This window comes from Haliaeetus albicilla, chromosome 8 (assembly GCF_947461875.1).
Source record: "Haliaeetus albicilla chromosome 8, bHalAlb1.1, whole genome shotgun sequence".
NCBI classification, from domain to species: Eukaryota; Metazoa; Chordata; class Aves; order Accipitriformes; family Accipitridae; genus Haliaeetus; species Haliaeetus albicilla.
In genome coordinates this window covers 7,383,919-7,408,013 of record NC_091490.1, presented here as the reverse complement: position 1 = coordinate 7,408,013, position 24,095 = coordinate 7,383,919, and the positions used below count along the sequence as shown (strand labels likewise).

At 38.7% G+C, this 24,095-nt stretch overlaps 1 protein-coding gene across 2 annotated transcripts in view; it reads left to right on the top strand.

The window, feature by feature from the left end:
• The first annotated feature begins 962 nt into the window (after nt 1–962).
• The window catches only part of ZFYVE9 (zinc finger FYVE-type containing 9), a 63,728-nt gene continuing 40,595 nt past the window's right edge, over nt 963–24,095 (top strand). The window contains exons 1-3 of one of the 2 annotated variants that reach the window (XM_069788741.1): nt 963–1,270; nt 17,359–17,463; nt 23,460–23,564. In XM_069788741.1, the coding sequence (XP_069644842.1) occupies nt 23,495–23,564 (70 nt within the window). In that variant the 5' untranslated portion in view covers nt 963–1,270; nt 17,359–17,463; nt 23,460–23,494. The remainder of the gene's footprint in view (nt 1,271–17,358; nt 17,464–23,459; nt 23,565–24,095) is intronic. The other variant, XM_069788742.1, reaches the window with a different exon arrangement.

Below are 24,095 nucleotides of genomic sequence, written 5' to 3'. Positions count from 1 at the left end.
GAGGCGTTGGTGAGGGGCGCTGCCCTCCGCTGAGCTGAGGGCGGTTGTGCGCGCTGTATAGCCCGCTACGGCAGCCCGGGGCTGGCCGCCCCCCTCGGAGCCGCAAGTCACCCGCGGGAAAGCGACATTTCCTCGAGTTCCCGAGTGCCCGCAGCCAGGCGGGGAAGGGTGTCCCGCTCCCCGGCATGGGCGCCGCCGCGGCCGCCTCCTCTTAGAGAGAGAATCGGTGGAACTCGGGCGCGTAGTTACGGTTTGGCGTACCCTGTTCAGTTTGCCATCGCAGTTCTGAGACTGTTTCTGTGAGGAACGAGCGTGGGTTTTTTTTTTTTTCCCCTAATGCTGCTTTGCTGAAGTTAACGTGTCCTTAAGCGGATGGCTCCGTGTCTGCGCACCCATACACCCCTCAGGGCGGGCGGGCGGGCGCGGGCGGCTGTGGGTGTCCCACAGGAGAGGGCGTTCCTCTCCGATTCCGAAGGAACTCAATATGAAATGGCGAAATAAAACATGAATGGCTCCCAGCCGCCAATCCTTCTGCCTCCAGTGTGTAGGTGCCGTTGCAGCCGGCTGCGGGGCACGTCTCTCGGCCGAGGGCACACCAGCGCGCCGCGCAGTGCCCGGGTAGCGATGGGTGCCTCCCCGCGGCGTGGGCAGCGGCACGGCTGCGCCTCACGCAGCTCCCCCGCCGGGCTGCCTGCGGCTGGTTTGCGGCGCTCCCCCGGTGCCGCCCTCCGCCTGTGTGTGTGTGTGTGGAGGAGGGGGGTGGGCGGGAGGCCCTGGCTGCCCGGCCGCGGGGGCTCGGTGGTGGCCCGCGGGCTTGGCGGGACCCCGCGGGAGCAGGGAGGGGGAGCGGGCAGGCTCTCTCCGCGGCGCGGCGGTGCGTCCCCCCGCGCCGGGTGACTCCTCCCGCTCTCCGCCCGTGACGCCCGGGCCGGCAGGCGGCCGGGCCGGAGGTGGCGGCGCGGCCTGCCCGGCCCCCCGCGCCGCGGGGCGGGGGTGCGGCAGGCTCCGCACTGCCTCCCCGGCGGTGCCGCAGTGCCGTGCGCTGCCTCTGGGGCCGGCCAGGGGGCGCTGGCTGCCGGTAGCTGCGGCGGCCTTGGCCGCGGAGCCAGCGAGCGAGCCGGGCTGGCAGGCGGCGAGGGCGGGCGCCGGCCTCTCCAGCGCTCGCGGGGTCTGCGGGGCCCGCCCGGCAGCGAGCGGCGGCGGCGGCGGAGCGCGGCGCCGGGGGATCCCCCTCGCCATGCAGACCCGGCGGCGCCTGCTGCCTCCCGAGGTGAGTGAGCGGCGCCCAGCCCTCCGCCCCCAGGCCCGGGAGGCCGGGGTATCCCGCTCCCCAGGCCCCTGCCGCCCGGAGCGAGGCCCCGCGGGCGGGCGGGCGGGGAGGGCTCCGCCGCCTCAGCAGAGCCGCCGTATCGCCGACACCGCCCCGGCCCAGGGCCTGGGGGCTCCGGGTGCCCCCTCTCAGCCCGCCGCCCTTGTGCCCCGCACGCCGCCAAGGGGAGAGGCGCCTCGCCGCCGAGGGGGAAGGCAGCGATCGCCCCTCAGCCCTCAGCGGCTGGTCCTCCGAGCCCCCTCCCCGGGTGCCTGGACTGGCTGACCCCCTCGCCCGGCGGGGCCGGGCCACCTTTCCCCCCCCGCGCCGGCCATCCTGGAGAAGGGGAAAGAGCTCTCGCCGCCCTCCATCGGGCCCCCCCTCCCCTTCAGGGACCCCCGTGTGCCGCCGGTGCCGGTGCGGGGCAAGGCGAGGCTGTTCCCCGGGCCGGCCGGCGGCCCCGGGCCGCGCCGTGGGCACGGGAGGCAGCGGGCAGCCTCGGCTGCCGGCCCGGAGAGGGGAGGATCCCTGTTTGCATCTCGTGCCCTTTTTATGGCCTGATCTCCGCTCCTTCCCCGGGCAGGGCATGTTACTGTGCTCATCGCGATGTGTAACAAGTCACTCCTGCAATGGTGGTAGTGGTGGAGGGGGATGGGGCGAGCGGGCGGGATGCGTTTTATAACATCTCTAATTACGTGAAACCGTGGTCATGTCTCGCTCTAAGAATAACTGGCACTCTTGGCATGTCAGACTTTTTGCAGAGGTGGGTTACTTACTTGCTCATAAACGTTACGGTTAAATAGGTGCGTGTGATGGAGGGTGGCTGAAGAACTGTTTTTATCTTGTTAACCAGACTGAGAAACAAGTAGCAGATGGGAATTGATAGACTTTATGTTTTCGTGTTAACTATCTTGTTTATTTATAGACAAGATAGTCCTGATTATTTTGTGACAGAGGTTTTTTGGAGGGTTTAATTTTTACACATATTTTCATTCAGTTCAAATATTAGAAGTTGACTGAATTCCGGCAATCTTTTTATTAAGTGTGGTTGTATTGGATTAGAATTTCTGAATAACACTGCCCTCAATATTTTGGTCCAGGCTGAATCCAAAACTGGAAAGGGCCCTGTAGGAACAAGTAAAATAATAATGAAAAAGATGCTCCACTTGAATAAAAGCTTTTATTTTCTTTGGGCAGCATTTTACTGACTAGACAATGTTTTAAAACGTTGTAATTAACTTTTATTAAGTTTTATAATCCATTTTTGATTGCGTGGAATGGATCCAGATTTTAGATACACCTTCAGTCGTTGAAACAACATCAAAATCCTTTGTTACTGCCCGAACCCAGTAGTGCATTTCTTTTTATAAAGTTATGGCATGTGATATGAAATGAGAACAGTCTCCTTGACCCAAGAGAGACAAAATTAAAAATCTCTTCAGAGGTTTGGGGAATCCGAAATGGAAGCTGAATAAGGGCCTAAAATCTCAAACAAGCTTCTCTCTAACTCAAGCCCTGATCTACACCTAACAAGTTACCATGTTCTGACACATTGTGATTGATTCTCTAATTGTCCATTGCTTTATGGTGCCTTCTTTAGTGTGTGAAAAAGGAAGAAAAACACCCTAAAACTGCATTGCTGAGTCGTGATATTGGGTGTTATTTTTGTGTGTTAGCTTTGAGTCAGTTATTAGGCTAGGGATTAAATACTTTCAAACACACATTTCAGGATCTGAGGCCTCAGGCTAAGACTGAGATGAAATACAGTTTTTTTTTTTTAGTTTGGCATAAAGTCTGACTGTGATTTTCTCAGGAAACAAAGGTAGAGACTGAACAAAGATGCAGTATTAAAACTTGTGGCCAAAGAATGATAAGCTTTTAATGTCTGTCGTTGCCTGTCCACTAGCTGTGCCAACTTTAGCAGAAAATAGCTTGCTAGTTTTTGGGTTTACAGGCTGTCTATAAAAAAATTACCTGGAAATTATTTTGCAAGAGTATTAGAGTGAAGTTTTGCTTTTGAATAAAAGTTGGCCCAAAAGAAATAGATTATGGGAAGAAGTTGTTGTGTATTCATGTTTTGTTGATCAGAAAAATCTTTTGATGCACTAAGCTGAGAATCTTCCAAATAAAAGTGAGTTTCCTGACAGAAAATCAGATGAGGGATAATAGTTTCAGTGCACGGTTAGTCTGTGTGCTGATGAATCGGCGACCTTGTCCAGAGCATTGTTGGAAGACACCAGTATATTCATAGACTACTTTGAAAGTTTTATATAAAAGCTACTGTTTGTTTTTTTTTTAATGTGATTGAGATTGAAGTCTCTAAAGAAATTGAAAGGTGGCCTGTTTTAGAGCTCTATTTGTGATTCTTTATGAGACTTGAGCTTTGAAATGAACAGAAATGTGAACTAACATGCTCAGTTTTCCCTCCTGTTGTTTTTGTGAAGCATTGAGAAATGTGTCTGTGCAAGGATACTAAAAGTTTACAAAGCTTTTTGTATTGATAAGAAATACATAGTCAAGAGTAAATGGCTGAAAGTAAGTTAAAGTATTGAGGTTTAGTTGATAGAAACAGCTTTTACTTTTGTGTTGGCTACATCTTGCAGCACTGGGAAAATTGCATCAATTAATGTAAATGGATGGGAAGTTTTAAAAGATATATCAAGGATCCGTCACTGACATAGTAGTTTCTACTTAATTTAGAATTCAGGATACATATTTGTACAAATTTATTTGACCAGCAACTAGAGCAAAACACGCTATATAGTTATCAAAAGAATAGCACACTTTGAAAAATGAGTGTGATAAAAGTAAATTACCATTATCATAATACATACAAATATGTATTTTATATATAAAGAATTATTTATTTAATAGATACAAATGATTCTATTTTTACAGACAAATAAAGTACTTTCCTACTTATTGTTTAGTTGGCTGGGTTTCACTTAATTGAAACTAAAGCATAACAGAATTTCTTTTAATTTATCTGTTAAGATTCTTTTTAGACATTGAATATTTGTAGATTTTAAGGTGCCCTGTTAAATCTTAATGAGTGTAATTCTTGGCTAGTGTTTGTGGGAAGGAATGAGTGTGAGTGTCATACCTAGGGTATTAAACTACGTCATTCCTTTAAATGTTAGGTTCTAGAGAAAATTACAAGACATTGCAGATCCCAGGACCTTTTCATTGCAATTAATGGAATACTGCACTCGGTGGTTTTGTCTTTGACATGTATTTGTTTCTTGAATGTGCTTTATGATGTTTCCTCCCTTTTGCATCATACACATGCAGAGTTTGGGATATTTAGGAATGCTACTATTCAGACTGCCATAGCAGATGGGTGGAACAGGAAAAATAACTTTAAGGCAAGTTTATATGTATTCTTTCACTGAATCTTTCCAGTATTGTTTATTGCTGGAATATTACAACAGTAATTATATTGCTATTATATTGCTAGAAGAGATGAGTAGAAATGTGTAGTATTGATACTTATTTTTCGGAAATAACAGCCCTCCAACTACTACATCAGCATCAAATAGGCTGAAGGTGAATGGTAGAAGAAATCCATAAAGGGTCACTTAAACTATTTTAAAGGTTGTTACTGGAGAAATCTAATTAATTTAAAAACATGGTTTAAAGACAAACAGCGCGTGGCCAGGAACTTATGGGTGACAACACTGGATAAATTGTTCCATCTGTATTCTTTCATCCAGATCTGTTCAAGTGGGAGTTGACTTAAAGAAGCAGATCCAGTCAGTTGAATTTTACACAGGCATAGTTCTATTACAGTAAAAAAAGAGGCAAAAAAAAAAAAAAGTGATAAACTGAAAAACAGGTGTGGGGTCACAATCTGTAGATTTTCTGTGTTTTAGAAAGTGTTTAGCTAGAGTGCTATCTGAATAGCTTGCGTGATATCTTCAGTCTAAGTATAAACTAAGGCAATAGTTGTCTTAGTTATGAAGGCCAGTGAGGAGAGAGCTTAAAGAAACTTTAATGTTGTTTTTCTTCCATGTAAACTTTGATAATTTGGAAATGTCAATCTGTGGCAGTCTGAGCATATGTTACGCTTTGAAGTTTTGGTGTCCATATGTTAAACTTTTCACATATTCTATCCCCAGTGTCCACTGTACATTAAGCAAATGAAAACATGGACTTCAGTGTTGGATTTCCACCTGCATTGTTTTTTCATTTGTCTCTATGTTCTTAAGTAGCAATTACTAACCTTCATACTGAATTATTTGCAGATAATGCTAATGGCTGTACCCTCTATATTCTGTCTCTATGTTGTACATAGAATATAAAAATATCTTTGTCTTGTTTGCTATATGTGTTAATACTGCTTACACCTCTGATATTTTGATGGCAACTGAAGCTACAAATCTATCTTACATGTCAGTGGGGTCACCATAGTATCAGTTGTTTAAGGGAATACACTGAAGGTCCAGAAGCATTCTGGCATGCTCTGCTAGGATTGTCTAGGTTTTTCTTTCAAGAATTGTATTGCATGCTACTAGTATATATTTTGCTTCTGTTTTCTGTACTTTTCCCCCCTCCTTTTAATATCAGCAGGAAGCTTGATGAATTTAAGAGATTGATTGCATAATGAAGTTGAGTAGGACTTTACAATTGGAAATGGTATTGCCAGTTAATAATTTTTCTTAAAATTGTTTTGTTGGTTTTCTGTTACTGTTTTCGTTCCAACATAGTAACAAAGGTGGAAAGCATTCTAGTGGAAGCTTGAGGCATCAACTGATACTTAAGATAGTGATGCTGCACCCTGGTTTAGGGTATGGCTTTGTATAGAAAATAATGCAGTAATGTGTCTTTGATAGTGTCTTCCTGTTTTTTCACCTGGCTTGAGCTGAATGACATTCACAGTAGTAAGAAAAAAGCACTAAAGCCTTACATAGACAAAGCTGGAACTGTTTTTTTCTGCTATGAAAATACTTCTGTGTTGTAGATTTCAGTTTGGTAACTATTTTAGCTATTCTTCATTAGCAACAGAGGAATTAGGCATGATCAGAGATGCTGGAAATGTTTTGAGCCTTTGCTTGTGTTGAGAAAATCCCTTGTCCAATCAAGAGTTAGAAAAGAAATGCTATCTACCAAATTATGACTATACTTACTGGTAATGTTTCATTGTGAGTCTTACTTACTGACTTCTTCAATTTTGCCAAAGAGCAGTTGTGGGCCTGCATAAAAAGGCAAAATATTTACTATGTCTTGAGTTCAGTGCCTTTTTTTTATTAGTGAAGTGGTAGCTGGGAGGAACCTGTCCGTCCCTCTTCCCAGTGTACAAAGAATCCAGAGGTCGTTTCCTATCAGATGATAAGTTGAAATTAGGCCATACTTGTGTCAGAGATTCATGTGTGCTCTATCAATTCTAGAAGTGCCATAGCTTCCCTAGTAATACTTATAAGCCTTACTTCTGGATTCTTGCAATTTAAAAAATTACTGTAATAGGAAAGGTTTTATTTACTTCTATGGTATACTGAAGCCTTTTTTTATAAATAATAGAACTAAATCTTTATACATGTGCTCTGAGTACAACATTTATGTTTCACTCCAAGTTTAAAATTTTATTTCGGGAAGTAAGATGGGTGAAATACATTAGAAAATTCATATAAGATTATCAATGGAGGAACATACACTGGTACATTTTTCTAAAAAGTACAATGTGAACTTAAAAGGAGTTGGTAATGTTCAGTATAAGAAGCAGATCAAAGAGCTTTCTAAATTGCATAATAGCTTCTTTATCTGTGAATGACACTGACTATTAGAGGAGCTCCTCTGTTTCCAGATTCTGTTTTGTAGTGTCAAAACTCTGCTTTGAACTCGGCGTACGTGTTGACTTACCTGTTTGCACTCCAAGTGGGATCTTGAAGATTGATTTAGGATAACTAAAATAAAGGCCAAGCCATTTGAAACTGTGAATTTATAGTGTATATAGTTGTTATAAATTCAAGAAGAATTAGCAAATCATGTGAATATGCATAAAATTTATTGCTTGATTGGTTGGCCAGTCAGATTACTGGAAGCCTTTTCTTACATTTCTTTTAACCTGGACAATGAAACTGTTCCCTCATCTGTTTCCTTTTCTTCTGTAACAGCTTTGATTTTTGTATCTTCCCTGCCCTCCCTCCCCCCTCTTTTTTTTGAATTGTTGGATTTTAAGAGGAAGGTTTAAGAATGGTATCATTAGCAGTAAAACATGGGGGCCGGTTTCTGGTGATCTAGATTCCTCTGGTCTGTGTTGTGCTCAGACCACATTCTGATCTTGGCTGTGCTGTACATCCAATATGTCTGAGATAGACTTTGGTGATCTGTGTGGGGGTGACTTAGGTAATCCCTGCCCCTGTCATCTGCTGAAGATGCTTGGCAGAATTAAATTTGTATTCCCTCTTCAAGTTCTGCAGCTCTGAGCTTTGCATATCAATTTAAACAAAATAAAATTAATTTTTTTTCTACGCCAGATTGGGAAGTGCAGTGACTGAAGAGGTAGCACGTCTGCTTTTTCTGCAGGTGTTGTAGAGAAGGAAAGGCAAGTGGGCCTCAGTAATCTATCACGGAAGAGGGGTAGATATCTGATGCTGATGATTTCTTAAATAAGCATGATGTGAAAGAGAAGAGCGTATACCTTGGATCTCTGTGTGTGTCACTTCCACTAACTGTTGAATAGGGATAATGTTTACCTGTCTTTTTAGGACGTTACAGATCCAAGGAGCATGTTGCCTGATGTCATGCAAGACTGAGGACTGAGAACTGGGCTTGATTAAGCCGATGCTCAAAAGAACTTAGTGGTTCTTGGATTGAGTCAGTGCTGTGGGCTGGTCCAGTGATAAAGGAGCTCCCATTGCTGTAGCTGAAACAGTGGGTATCTAAAGCCAGATCTGTTTCTGATGGCTAGGACTTATTTTCCACCCATAATGCTTTAGAATTTGTGGAAGATTGTGTAAGTAGCAGGGAAATTCTTACAAGAGCTGGAGATGTAGAGAACTATGTTTTGTTTTGAATTAGAAGATGTGTTGAATGAGTTTTATAGTGTAAACTGAATCTGATGTTATATGTACCCTTGGTAAGCATGTTGTTATACCATCAATGGAATGAAAGAAGCTTGTTTTTCTGTAGATTTAAATCCTTTTTACCCCTTAGTATCTCTTCCCTTCCTTCACCGTCTGCAATAACTCCAGCTTTCTCACATAACACCATAATTCTGTTTTTTCCAGAGCTGTGTGGGTATTGATTGCCCAGCAGGTTGCTGCCAAAAATACATATAGCAGCTTGCTTTTCCTTGGAGGACAGTCATTGGGATTTGTTTTTACTGTGCAGATACTAATTTTAATGAACTTTTTTTTTTTTTGAAAGATGAGCATCAAGAATAGTAAGTGAACAATATGATCCCATAATCTTCATTTCTGTAGGAGAGCAGGTTAAAAATAAAACAATTGAAAAGCAATAGTAACTGAACACTTACCAGTACCTAAGTCCTCTTCTTATTTGTGTTACTGAGACTGTGAATACTGAGTTTTCATTGTAGCATGGGGGAGACACAAGAATTACATGGTTAAAATATACCCAGCAAACCAATCATGTCAATGTAATTTTTTATTTCCTGTCTGCACTGTAATGCAGATAAATGAACGTTTAATATGAATTGAGATCGCGTAAGAGGCAAGTTCCTTCTTTGTCTATTAATCTTTTTTCATTTATCTAGCAGTTTTTTTGAAATTGCATGTTCTTCTGTAATACTGTAGAAATACATGCTATAGCTTGCTCCTGAGACTTGCGTTTAATAGAGAAAGGCACAGGTATCTGATTTACACCCTTTTTGGGGTTTATACTTTAGTATATAGCTACAGTTTCTGTTTGCTGGCCAGTTTGATAGTTTAGCAGAGCATATTGGTTGTCATCATGTTACAAAGTTACATTGTGAGTGCTATATTGGTTAATTAAAAATGAGTATTTTAATGATCTCTTGTTTGGTGAACTTGAAAGATGTGCAAAGCCCACTTCTTAGGTTATGTTATTAACAGATTGCTTTAAATAGTATATATATTGAAACAGCCTCTTAACTGAAACATCACATTGCATTGATTGTAGGAATTTCATTTCTGTGTTTTTGTATAAATGATGAAGTCTGAATAAAACCCCAGTAAAATTCATGCATTTCACAGTTCTTTCTTGATTCTTTTCTTCTAGAAATGTAACTTTAAAAGGACATTACTTAACTTTAAGTGTCAGTGTACCTACATACTCTTATGCTTTCAAGTAATTGTATTAGTGTACTGACATAATAGCCTCTATATTATATTTACCTTAGTTTTAGTTAACAAGTCACCTGTAAGATGCATTTTAACCTATTGCTGGAATTTGCACAGAGATTTTTTTTCTTTTTCTTTTTGTGTACTCCTGTAGAATGAACATGGATTTTATTATGATGAGAATTAGAAATTGTTTCTTGAGACTCATGGGCAATAGGTATGTATGTATATGTAGTGGTTTTGTTCCCTCATTTTTTTCCTATAATGCCCTTTGTGGTTATATTTTCTCTCTCTCTCACTCTTTTTTTGTTTTTTCCCCCATTAAGCTTCATTTCTGTACAGATGGCTTGTAGATGCAGTTGTACCCTCTACTTAGAGGAAATGTATAAATAGTGGCTCCTATGTAGTTAATGAAACTTGTCTTAACTAGAGGTTTCAAATACATAGATGCTTGAGGGAAGCAGGCAGCTGTGCTGATCCTGGATGTTGAACATCCAGTGTGTGTATGTGTCAAAAATTGTATTTCACAGTCTAAAAGGCTGAGGGTTTAAATGAATTCATGAAGGAGCCATGATGACAGTAAATAACTATGAGGATAGGTAGAAGGGAGGTTGACAGTTACAATGATGTGTTATGATTTGACTGTTATTTTGGCCACTTTTTTTTTTTTCTTTTTTGATAGCTGTTTTGTCTAAAGACTTTGATTTATGTTTGCAAAGTGGACACATGACCGTTGCTGTTGGGTTTTTTCCCACCATTCCTAGAAGTGAGGAATAGTATCATGTGGTTAATAAGGTTATTTACAACCAGTTTATACCAGTGGATCTGAACAGTGATGTTGAAACATATGGGGTTTCTCAATTTTTTTGTCAGAGAAGGAAGAAAGCATGGGTAGGGGGAAAGAGAACGGATGCAGGAAGAAGTGAATGAGGAAGGAATGTGTTTGAGAGGGGAAAAGAAGACTAACAGGTGAAGAAAACAAAACACAAGAGTATACTACAGTCTAAGAAGGAAAGGTAAAGAAAAGAGGTAGGGATTTGTGGGTGAGCAGAATCAATTACTGTATCAGTGGACAAAAGAAGTGGCAGAGGTTTCTCATTTTCGGACTATCTGAGAAATGTTGCATCTGAGTTTAGGAGGATTTGGTGTTCCTAGAGCTCTGTAAGATTTCTGAAAACTGTATTTTGACTCATTAGTAATGAATGCTTTCAAATTTTTAATTTTTTTAATCTGTTAAGCCTTTATCTCCTGTGACTGCCAACAGTGATACAGAATTATGGGCACTTAAGTTTTATAACTAGAACTTTTTGAGTATTACATAAATTTTAAGTACATGTCCTGATTGGTATATTGCACCACTGGAACAATGGGGGGAAAAAAAGCTTTACAGCAAATCTGGATGCATGTTACTCACCATTTCTGTTGGTTAGTGCTTAGTCCCTTCAGCACTGTTAAAAGCATGTTAATGGACCTCAGCATAAATAAGAATCATACTCAGAAATAGCAGTTTCAGTACACAGTGTTGCTGTGGATGTATTGAGTTGTATTGAGAGAGTTACTAGTTACAGATGACTTGAGGTGTAATGCACTGTGAGCATCAGCAATGTAGTTGGATCATGATCACAAACATGGGAGTGAACTTTGCTACATTTGACAAGACAACAGTGTTTCATAGTGTGTTAGTATTGTGTGTGTGTGTATAAGTTTAATCTTGGTGTGTTATGAATAGAAAGGTCAATACAAAAATGGGAATTAAAAGTTACTTCCTTTGAGGTGATTTCAGGTTGAAGGGAGTATGAGATAAAAATTTATAGATCTCTGAATTTATTTTCAGGGATGCATAGTAATCCAGCTCTACGTAACATAGGATTTGAGAAATAGTAACTGTTTGCTGTCTATAATAATGGTATTTCTTAAAAACGTGTGTGTGTGTAAGATTTTAGAACACTGTTAATGTTACATAGCTATCAAATGAGTAAAAATGACCACAGCAGTGTTGGAAAGAGGTTGTATCCAAGTGTGTTGATATAGGTAGCTTTAGTAGCTGATTCTGCTCTTCAGAAGAAACTGACTATAGACTTTCAGACTTCTTTTCTGTACAGATTGTCCTTTCTCTAAAGAGCAGCTGAGTGCATAAATTGTGTCGCTTCTAGCAGCTTCTCTCCCCAGTGGGTACAACTCAGAATTGATGGGCTAGTAAATGGTAGCAAAGTGGTTTCCCTCTTTGCCCGTTGTCCTTTTCATCTGTCCCATTCTGGTTGCGTGGCAATTCTTGCTTTTATTATCAGATACAGATTTTGCTCACGGCACCTGCAAATATCAGCCCCTCGTGGGTTTTATAAAAAGGACAGTTCCTTGGCCATTGCAGGCATTTAATTAGTGATTCTAGGGGACCTTAGTCAGTTTTTCCCTTGTTGCCCAAATCTAAGAAACATTGAAACAATGATCAGTATATTTGGGATTCACTCTTCTTTCTACCCTACATTAGAAAGAAGAAAAATAAAGTGTTGGAATACAGGATTAATCCACTCAGAGATACATAGTGTGTGACTTCAAATAATTTTATTCTTCAAATCCGGTAAACATTAACTTCTAATAGTCAACCCCTTGTTTCTCAAATACAGAAACATAAAAAGTCATCTCATAAACCTATTTATTCTGTTTTACTTTAGTTTGTATTTGAAGAAAGTTAAATAACAGCTGCAGTTCAGTATGTTAAATGTAGTGGTTTTTTTAAAAAGCACATTGTTGCATTGATGACATTACATGGAATCTATGCACAAGATAAGAAACATGATTGCATATTAAATTTATGTTTAATACACTGTGCATTAATTTTTTTTGGTGTTTTACAATATTTTGAACTCGGGAGTTGTATGAAACAAAGTGTTATAAAACATTAGATTTATAAAACAGTAGATTTTGAAGTGAGCTCTGTGAGCATATGAGTAAGCTCAGGAAAGGATTTTCTCTTTTTTCCATCTGTATTCCTCTGGAAAAACTTGCATGGAAGGGCAGTACTGCAGTGTAAACCTATCTATTTGCTCTTCCAAAGAGCCAGGGATGGATATGTTTCAAGGCAGGGAGAAGTAGTTAAGTAAGGAGGACGCATGGTTCCTGTCTCCAGGTGCTGAGGGCCCTGCCTCTGCGGCGTGCCGAGGAAGTACGGGCTTTTTGGCAAGGCTGTTTTTTGTGTCAAGAAAATAAATCAATTTCTTTCTCCTTGAAATAGTAAAAAGGGTAGGAAATGGAATTTATTTTCTACTGTAAACTGTTATAAAGCAGGTGTCCTTTTCAGTTGGGCTGCTTTCTCTTATTTACTGGAGGACAGAGGTTGATAATGCTGCTGTAATTTTTCTTGTTTCCCCGTTACTTTTGACTGTGATACGTTGTATGACGCTTCTTTGAAGTTGCTGCTCTTTTGACTGCCTTACTACTGCTCTGGCATGTGTGAATGTCTCCTTATGGAAACTTGGCTGGAGACAAAAGTGAAAATAATAGCTTTAAAATGGCATGGGGAAAAGTCAAGGGAAAAAATGCAAATATTAGTGAAGTAATTAGGGAGACTGTATTCTGCTTTGGGTGTTGTCCATCTCTATTTGTTCAGTTGATTGGAAAAAAAGACAAACCACTGCAACATTGAAATAGTTTATCTTTTGTCAGCATTCATGGGTAGTGAGGTGGTACGAAGTATTGTATTGCACAGAAATAGCCTGCCATGCCCCAGTCTGCTCTTTGGTTAATTTACATTGGGTAGTAGGAACATCAGCGAATTATGGGAAATAAAACCAGAGGGTATTTGGTCATCTTCAGCTTTTGGTGCAGGAAAAGGATTAGCAGCAACTGTGTCTTGTTTATATTTGTTACATTTCATCTCTTGCTGCTGTTTTTAGCATTTCTTATGAAATGGATTTATGGTGAGTTTTAATGGGATTTTCTAATCCTGAACTGTTTCTTAGGGTATTTTTGAAAAATTCTGTTGTTATTTGCTGAGTCTCCTTCAATAAATTTTAAAAAACAATTTTTTTTTTCTGCTTGCATTGTGTGGCTGCTGGTATAATTTATTAATAGAACAATTCGTGTTGAAATGTTTAATTTGGGGGCTAATCTGAAGTCCTTGCCATTGCAGGCATCTTCATGTGTGTGACAGATATTGCTGTTGCTGTGTCACAAAACATTTTATAACACCCACCCTTCCTTTTATTTGGCACACACTAGGTAGAAGGAGCCCTGTACTTTGTCTTTGTACAGAATTAATAAATGTTTGAGAGTCAATGTTGTGTTCAGGAACGGTAACAGCAGTGGAGAATGAAGCTTGCTTTCATTCAGTTAGTATGGACATACACTGTCCATGTAGATTGTGGGTGCCGTTGTGACAGCGTATCCTGAGACAGGTCTGGAGGACTGCCTTTGTGGGACGAGCGTTCCTGCATAGTATTTAGTCTTTCTACTTACATTAATTCTTAAAAAACAATACAAACACACATTCACGTGAAACTTGACTGCAAGTTGCTGCTTCATTTGAGAGAGGTCAAGAAGGAACCATTTTGAAGTGACAAAATTGTTGGGTGCATGGTGAAGTACCATTATTCCAAGCATTTCATCACTTGAATGAATAAATGCCATCTTTTCCACTTGTGAAGATTTAGCTTCCAGGTTAACTGATCAGGTAAAATATTTCATATTGTATAACTGACATGTGTCCTGAAACTTTGTTTCCCCTCTTGCTTAAGTATGCTGTTTTCCTATTAATGTAAACCCCTGCTAATTTCTTGTTGTAGTTTTCATTCTTGCAAAGTTGAGACCTGAATACATCCCCTGTCTAGACTCTCTGAATCTCCCATCTGATAGTTCCAGAGTGTAGACAATCTAGGAAGTTAAAGATACCAGCATTGAAATCTGGGTTTGCATTTAAGATAATGCCTAGTTCAACTAATCTAGCAATAATGAAGTGCCTTAAAATGGCTGCAAAATTGTTCCTGCCTACTCAAAGACATCTTCTCACTGGTAGTACATTATAGAGAATCTGTAGTGTAGTTAAGAGCTGGATCCTTGCCAGTAGATGGAAGCATTTTTTAGCATCTCTTCATGCTTTGAGCTTTTTCCGCATTTTTTTAACATAGTATCAAAATTGCTTCTTTTTCAGTCTCTTCCCATGTATTATAAGCTATTCCAATTTGTGCTGGTTCAGATTACTTCCATTTGATGTTGTAAACATTTTTTACATTCTTTTTTGTGGAAGATATTTCTAATTTTATATTTTTAGAGCTCTTTTCTTCTATTCTTCATCCTCTCTTTATTCTGGGCACGTCTCTGCTTGTCAAATTTCTCTTCAATTTCTGTTTTGCTTTTGCAGTAATTGGCAGTCGCCCTCTTGGAGCTCCTGAGGGAAATCATACATGTAGGGTATAACCAAAGTAGCACCTGAGTGATACCACTGTAGGGCAGGAGACAGAAGAGTTCAGCCAACCATCAGCAGAAGAGATAAGAACTGTGAAATGCTCAGAGTAAGCAAACTGGAACAGCAGAGACATTGGTCCTCCTTCATTTATAATGATCTTAGGTCTCAGTAGGCACATAATTTTTAGGTGGAAGTGTATGTATTTTTTTCAAGTGTGATGGAGCTCTTTTTTACCAGTGTATATGATTTATGAAAAACCTAATAATCACTAGGTTATACATTGTTGCGAATATTCTTGACTCTCCTTTGTAGTTATTCTTTTTGTCCTTGATTTTTATTTTAATATAGTTCTCTTACCTTAAATTCTTACTGGAAAATGAATTTGGCTCTTTTGTCAACTTGTTCATTTTTTCAGGAAATCCAACCTTGTAATTTACCTTTTAAAAATTACTTTTTGTTTAAATATATTACATTCATGTCTGTAAGCATGCTTTGATTTTTGCATTGATCTTTGTAAGGGGAAATGGCTGCCGAGAGTAAATGTTGAATTGTAAACAAAAAGCTCTAGGACCTCCAGGTAGTATCTCTTCAAAGCTTTCTTTGGAGACTGGTAGCGATTGATTGGATCTGTGTTCTTCTGCGTTGAATGGTTACGGACAAAAAAGTTATTATCTGGGAAGAATGGAACAAGGAAAGTGGATCAGAATAAAAACAATGAATAATAAAGCTGTACTGTTGCCCTGAATATCACTTGCCTAGAAGGCTTGTTGGCTTAGAGCACAGCATGTTTCAGCTATAGGTTGCTAGGTCTGATCCATTTCTGATTGGTAAAGATTGAAGTTTGTGGTTAATGTATGACCAACTTGTTCATGTGAAATGTGTTTGATGTTCATGATGCAGTTGGCAGGCCTTGTCATAAATCACAAACAGAATTGTCATTAATTGATCTATCTTTTCAAAGGGGTTGTGGAAACAGAACCATTTTCTTCCATCTACAGACCAGGAGGGGACATGGTAGTGGTACAGATAGCCTTGCCCCACTGCCACATGTACTTCACATCCCTTTGAAAGAGCGCATAATTCTGAAGGCTTTCAGTGGAATTAATTTTTCCCTCACCTCCATTTATGCATGCATATAAAGCCTATCTGAAGAACCTTGTAATATAGTAATTTCTACTATTTGCCAAATATCCAAAATCCATCTTAGCTTATAGACTTAGAAATATAGATGGCATCAGAAATTTTACTTGCCTACAGGAATGGTTCTGTTGGCATACAAAGCTGTGGGATTTTATTCTGAGTTTGGAAACAGTACTACTAAGAGTGCTACTGTTCAGTTCATTAGTTTCCTGGAATTATTACTGTAGCTTATTTCTGAAAAGAATAATAAACAACCCTGGGAAAATTGTAGTATAACACTGAATATCACTTTCATGCATGGAGAACTGATTTTTTTTTTTTTTTTTTAAGCTGTGTTCATTTTGCTGGAGTTTCAAGATTTTCTTTTCTAACATATGCTGCTGCTTCATCAGAGCACTAATAAATATTTCAACTACCTAATAGGTCAAATACCAGAACCAGAAAACCTTAAAACATGAATTTGACTTAGCTCGCTCCTTGTTCTTTTTGCACTGTTCATCATAAACCAGTCTCTTTTTTCTTTGCTCATGACTGTGTTGGATTTTTGAGCTATGTTGACTGTTAGGATGCAGCCTGTGAAAATGAGCACCTGATCTCTAGAAATGCTGTAGTTAGGAGAACAAGACAGTTTCTTCCGAAGCCTTTTTTATTTGCTTGGGTTCTCCCTGCTATTGAAGGTTGATGCTATTGTGGTTTTTGAGAGAAGCAGCCTTTAGGAAATGAAGGGAACCTAAGACTGTAGGGGGAATAATTTGAAGACAAAACCAGTTGTTTAGCTGTAACAAAATCAGTGGGAAGCTGATGAATACAGTTTACAGAATTCAGAAGGCTGTGAATTTTTGTTGAGTATCAAAGCTACTAGCTCTTTATTTTTGGAAGGCCTATTGTAGTGTAATATAATTAACTTCAGAGGCTAGTTTTATAAATTGTTACAGTCAAGGTCATCAGGAATACAAGGACAGTTGGAGTTGCTGCCTCATTCTGTGGGTTTACAGTTAAATGAAGAATAATAGTAGGTAGGTAGCAATGTGCTTTTTATTAGCAATTTTTTTTCACCAGAATATTGGAGTGCTATAGTGGCATAGTGTATAGATCCCTGAATTTAAAGCTGTAAGTGTAATCCAAATCATTTGAAGGCTTGCAGCATTTGCCAAATGTGCCCGTGCTAGCTGCAGTCATGTGTTGAAAAAACATGGTTTGTGGCAGAATTACCAATCATAAAATACGTGTTTATATTTTCTTTCTAGGATCAAGTAGAACACACTGATTCAGCAGAACTGGCTGGTTGTGCTGCAGTCATCATGAGTAGGCACAGGGTCATTCGTTTCTTAACATATATATAAGAGAAAAAGGTAAGAGGCAAGTTCTGCTCTAGAATATTATGGCTCAGGGATATGTACTTGAAATGCATGTATTCTTATGTATGCTTATGGGTATATATTTATACACATACACCTCTCTATATGGATATATATCTTATGTAGAATATGATGGAGTATTTTTAGCATTTTGTTGTTTTGGTTTTTATTGAGAGTCATTGCCTTGTTTTAGAGCAAAGATGTGTCTTATTTTGTTTGGGGAATAGTGGGAAGTGGGCAAAGTCTTCCTCAGTCTGTGCTGTAGTCAGATCTCATCAGTTAAAAATAACAGCTATTGCTGAACTCTCTGAACAAACTGTTCATTACAGCTAAGGTGCTTGACTTCTTCCTCTCAGGGGCAAATAATACAAAGATCGCTAAAGGGAGCTGGAACAATATGTGGACTTGACCATTGTTTCTTGGGGTTGAAGGAAGTCCTTAGGAACACTAGATCTAATAAATTAATCTGTCCAGGTGATATGTAATTCCATGTTGTCATGCTGTGGGAAAATGACATTTTCTGGATGTCTGATTTTTATCAGGCTGAATGAGCAATGTTTGGTTTCAGTTTCATCATGCCCCTTGTGACTTTCATCTTAGGAGTCTTTCATATATATTTTTGATGAGGACTATAAGAACCTACTTTACTATTTTGTTTAGTAAGAGTTTACTGAAATGTCTATGTTCACAGTTTCATATTGAAAGGGTAGTCTACACAGGACAGCATGATAAAAAGTTATTATTCTGGTTCTTTACATGCTCTCTGATTTTTAGGCCTTTGCTATGAGGCTAATAGTTGTATGTTGGTATTATTTCCTTTTGGTGCATTTTTTATTATAGCGTTTTAATGTGATTGTGTGCTGGTCATCCACTGTTAGAGTCAAGAAAATTTGAAAGACTTAAGACTGTCAGCTCCAGTGGTGAAAAAATCTTGAGGGTAATTTAGGATGTGCAGTGCAGAAGATCATGGGTCACATAATTCCTATCATAGAGACCAAAACAAATACGAGTCTTGCCGCTTTGCAGGTATAACAGAAGGCCTATCTCTTTGTATAGTTCATTTCCCAAGAAGAAGCTGGCATGTGGGATATCTGAGCTGTCTTGAGAGGCAATCTCCAAGGTTAAGCCTGTTCAGAATACCATCTAATTTTAAGGAAGACTTTTCTGTCCTTTATTTTTGTCTCCTTCCCTCCCCGCTAATCAATTAAAGTTTGTCTTATATCTAAATGCTGTGATGACTAGGATAGTAATTCTGGATACTTACGGCACAGACATTCTGGTACAATGCACCTTTGTATTTAGACATTAGGGGAGGGTAGAATAAACCATAAATTCTTAAGTTTTAGAGATGAAGATGATGATAAGTCCATGCTGTTGTATGAAGAAATTGATAAGTAGAACACAGAGTTTCTGAATTACGCATGATCTGTGATCCAACAGGAGCTTGAAAATAATCTGATTGACAGGCTGCATGTTTTCATTAGCTTTTTGCCATGGAAGACATGAGATAACTCTGCAATGGGTAACAAGTGATCTTGGGTTCGGGGCTTACTGTACAAGTGGATGGTAGCCATTGTATTTTTCTTCTTTTTTTTTTTTGATACAGAATTAAAATTTGAAAAAAATTTTGCTATTTAATTTCCCTCCCCCCTAGAATTAGTCTTTTCTGCCAAATCATTGCATGGAGGACTGTATTTTTGAAAAAAAAAAAAAAAAAAAATCTTACGCTTTTCAGTGGGTTGGTGATTTATATCTCCTTTTCCTTGCACTGGCACAATATCCTCTTCTTCATATTGTTCATCCCAGTATATACTAATTTAGGAAGTGTCTCCTTTTGGGCAGCATACAGCTAAAATTGCCATTGAAATTTCTTCGTGATTTGCTTATGTTTTTATTCTCACTTTTCCAGGGTTTAAGTTCTGTGTTTGTTTGTCAGCTTCTCTCCATGCCATGGCTTGGAATAGTTGAGGAATGCTAAAGAGTTTCACAGCTATCAAGGATCCTTTAAAAAAGTCATTTCAACCTTTATACTAGCAGGAAGTTTTGGACTAGAGTAATTCTAAAATGGTTCCAAACTTTTATAGTGGTACCTGTGAGTTACAATCAAAGTTTCCAAAGACCTATAAAGGAATATGTTTCTTTTTATTTATGTTGGATATTTCATAAAAATATTCAAAATAAAATGAAATTCTACCTGATTATTATAGCATGCTGTGTTAGAGCATTTTGTGTTTTCTGTTTTGATCTTGGGTTGCTGGCTATGCAGAGTTGAAGTATTAGATCTTAAACTGGCAAAAATATGAGTTGCTGACAATGTATTGGTCAAGAAGCATTGCGGGTATCTGTCAGGAACATGAGTACTCGTCCTTCTTTTCTGTCAGGAAAAGGGCAGTAAGGACTTTTGTGGGTTTGGCAGTGTGTTTTGCCCTTGGACAGAAACTTCTCGGAAAGCTTGGGGAGGGTTGTTGTGTTCTTAATAATAATAATAATAATAATAATAATGAAATACCTACATGCGTAAACAATGAGATCTCATTTAGAGTGGCTGTCAGCTTAGTGATTATGAGTTTAAATATAAAAGATTCTCCATGTATCCTGGTACATCAGTAAGTGAAATAACAGTAATGATGTAAAAGGTCTTTCCTCTCTTAAGTTTGGACTATAAGCATCCATCAGTCTGGATTTTGGCACATTGCATGTTTGTGCACCAGTATTTGAGCTTCAGAATTCATATGGTTACATGTATTTGTTTACCCGTACTTCTCTCTACTTAGAATTTTTAAAAATATAGGAAAAAACCTCTGTCATATTGGAGCAAATTTAAACTCACAAATATTAGATATTTAATATTAGATAATATGGATGTTAATAAAATATTAATTTCACAGAGATGCTGCGAAGTATTAACCCCATTGATATTGTAAGGGGGTAGGAACAAAATTCTAAGTCTTCTTTATAAGCCCTTGTTATTGCTAAACATGTGGTCTCCTAAGTCTGAATATTTGTATTTTTCTAATGTTATAAAATCACACTTAATATAAAATTTAAAAGCCAAACCCTGACTGAAATAAATAAAAATTATTATATTATGAACTTCTAACACTGCTTGCTTTGGTTAGGCATATCTTGTTCCTGATTTGTATGACAATGAAAAAACAGCTAGTATAGGACTAAATTTAGGAAATGTTATATTCTCCTTACTCCAGTGTGCATAAATTTGAGTTAGTACTGAAGTAATTTTATCAGGCTTTCAGTCAGGTTTTGAAGTTGTATGAATGGTCAGGTCTGAATTTTTCTAAGCATTTGAAAGCTATACAGAATCAAAATGCAGTCTTCCAGAGTTACTTAAAACCATGTTTTCAGCAACTACATAATCAGCATAGCATTCCTTCCCCATCAACTTGCTTGTCAGTAATCGTTATCTTCTCTAAAATAAGCAAAACAAAAAAAATCAATGCCTGTAGCCTATTTCTTTGAGGCCACCCATACTGCAGAGTGTGTGTTTATGTCCTAGTGAATGCCTTGCCCTTTTTGACTATGAAAGTGGATGGAAATCTGAGTGTGGTGGCTTCAGACAGCACAACAGTTTGACTCTTGAACACAAAAATTTTGTATGACACTTTCCAGTCTTGCAGTGCTTTACTGACAAATACTCTTTGCATCATTGACCTTAGTAGTAGGACTTTGCCTGGGAATAATTATTCACATCTTCATCAATTGTTTGCTAGACTGGAATATTACCATTATGATGTAAATTAAATACATTATAAATGGATGTGAAATTATATGGTATTTTGTACAAAACTATTACTATAGTGAGTTAATTTTGGTTGATGTGTAGAACTCTGAATAGAAAAAAAAAATTTCAGGTGAAATATGCATTGGGACAGATTCTAAGTAGTTTTTCAATATTTGATATTTACCGAGCTGGTAAAGATGCTTCCTATTAAGGAGTTGAAATGAGGTGGAGATAAACGTGCAAGAGAACCTCCAAACTCTTGCAGTTGGATGTAGTTTGAATGAATTCAGTATTTGTATGTCTAAGGAGAAGCATCTGGTTTTAAAATTATTTTGGTTTAATAGAAATGTGTGTAGTAAATGTAATTGTTTCAGTTAAAATGGTATTAAAGATTTTTAACACAATGACTTGGTAGGCAGACTGGATAACTCAGGAGGACCTTACAGTAGGTATCTAGGGGATCAAGGAGTACACTCTGTCACAGTTAGAGGTCAGAACCTGGCTTTTGGTAGAGAATGTGAAGTGTTGAGCTTTTTTAGACTTCTGAAATGCAACCTTTGATCAAGGTGGCCAGCTTTTCCGTTGCTTATGTTATAATCTTTGCATCTTTGTATAGTAAATGACATGGCCAATCATCTATTTTCCTTGCAGAAGGAGTTAATCTGAAATCCCAGAACAGAGGACAAATCTGGGAGTTTGTAAGGTGACAAGTCTAGTTCATCTCTGAATTTCTTTGCAAAATGGTCTTTTTTTGGGTGATGCTTATTGCAATTTCTAAGTTGCCATTACACTAATTTTCTTTAAAATTGGCTTTTGTATACATCTTTAAAACATGATTTGATCTGATTATATTAAATAGCAATGTATTTATGTTGTAACATGATCATCTTTTAAAAACATCATGTGTCAAATTTGAGGTCAACCTTAAAAACTTGAACTCTGCATTTTGTGGTATTTTAATGCATTATCTTTTTGTACCAATAACCTAATCGTAGCTGTTGCCCACAATAAATACAAAACAGTATTTAATGTTGTAGTAATTGAAATAAAACTGGTTGATATTTTCCTCAAATCCAGATACTATGGGAGTAATGTTAAAGTAAAGTATAGTTTTAAATTGGAAACTTCCTCTGACGTGTTTCTTGTGTCTGTTGTATCTCTAGCGTAAAAGAGCAGGTTTTAAATTGAGCTGGAGTCTAGCTGTCAGGTCTACCACTGTTTCTTACTGCAAAACAAGGTTCTCACCCTCTCCTCCTCCATTTCCTTATTTCACAACATTGAAAGCCAACTCTGAAGAGAATAAGGCTGTTCTGGATGATGTTCAGAGAGATCAAATCAAGGTCTCTCTTTATGGTATATAGGTTATGGCACACATTTCTCAGTGAAAATGTCTTTGCTGGTAGTGAATGTTTTTAAAAAATGAATCAAGGTGTCTTGTTGCTACAAGACTTTGGTACCAAGACAACCATATTCCTACTGTTAGGGTGAAAAATTACTTATTATGTGAAGTTGTAGAAAGTTACTTAATGACTTAAGCTTGGTTTATTGTGTTTTTTTTTTTCTTCCATTTCTCCCTTGTCATTTTCTTTTCTAGCCTGAGAGTATTGTCTTTTGATGAGACTATTTACTTCTGTGCATTTTGCTAGATTTCCAGTGCCTGCCTTTCAGGGAAACAGGGATTATTAAAGCAGGCATTTTAGAGCTAGCATGATTCAAGTAACACCCATTAAGTCCTTTAACAACTTCTACAAGTATGAATCTTTGAAGCATCTCTGGGAAATGAGGAGTGACACGGAATACTGCTAGCCTAGTATACATTAAAAAATCAGAAGCGCAGAGAGTTTAAACTACTTGTTCAAAGCCATATGAGCTAATTGGTGGTAGCATGGAAAAAGAAGGCCAGATCTTCAGATTGTTAGTTGGCCTTCTGGTTCTCTAGACTGCTATGTTCTGACTGGTGTTGGAGCAGTTTTGCTCTTATCATTATGGTGAGTCTGATGGTTAGACACATTAATGTGGGAGACTGGAGGTAATAAAATCCAAAGCAAGTTTGGGGAGGTTGTTAATCTGAATTAAGCAAGTTTAAGCACACAAATAATTTTTATTCCTGGAAAATACTTTTCATTTATGCATGTAATGTATGTAAAATTTTATTTACAAAGGACTTCTTTTCCCCTTAAATCAGGGCAATATGTAGTGGAACACTACTGACTGAAGGTTAAGTATCTGATTGTAATTTGTTCTCTGGCAGGTTCAGACAAGAATCTGGTGGTCTTTCCCTGACAAATGGAGAACTATTTCCAAGCAGAGGCATATAACCTCGATAAGGTTTTAGATGAATTTGAGCAAAACGAAGGTGAGTCATTTTGAACAAGATAGTAGATGCACATTAGATGTATTCTACAGAGAACACCATTGAAGAGGGAGAGATCTGTGATACCCTTTTTGATTTTGAGTTGCAAATTAATCTCAGGACTTGCAAAAAACATCTGCTAATTTTGCATGGTGTGTCTTCAGTATTTGTTAGTAGCATTCTCTTCTGTTTCCATTCATCTTGTTTACTTTTTAAAAATTTCTCACTCTTTTAATAGCAAATCTTCTGTACGCTTTTTAAAGAAACGTTTTGTGAAGCTTAATCTTAGTGGCAATATTTTAATCATTTATTTTAAACAAATCAGGCAACCTTATTTTAAGCTTCTTTTGCAGTTTTGGGAGTCTCAAGCATAGAAATGTTTTATTAGGTCACATAAATCATATAATGAGAGTTATCATATTTGAAGTATTAAATTTTTTGCTTAGCCTAATTGCTACTTCTGTCCTGTCAAGGATGTTGAACATTTTATAGGAGTGGGAATCTTTCTAGGCATTTCTAGCTGTCTAAAGTATA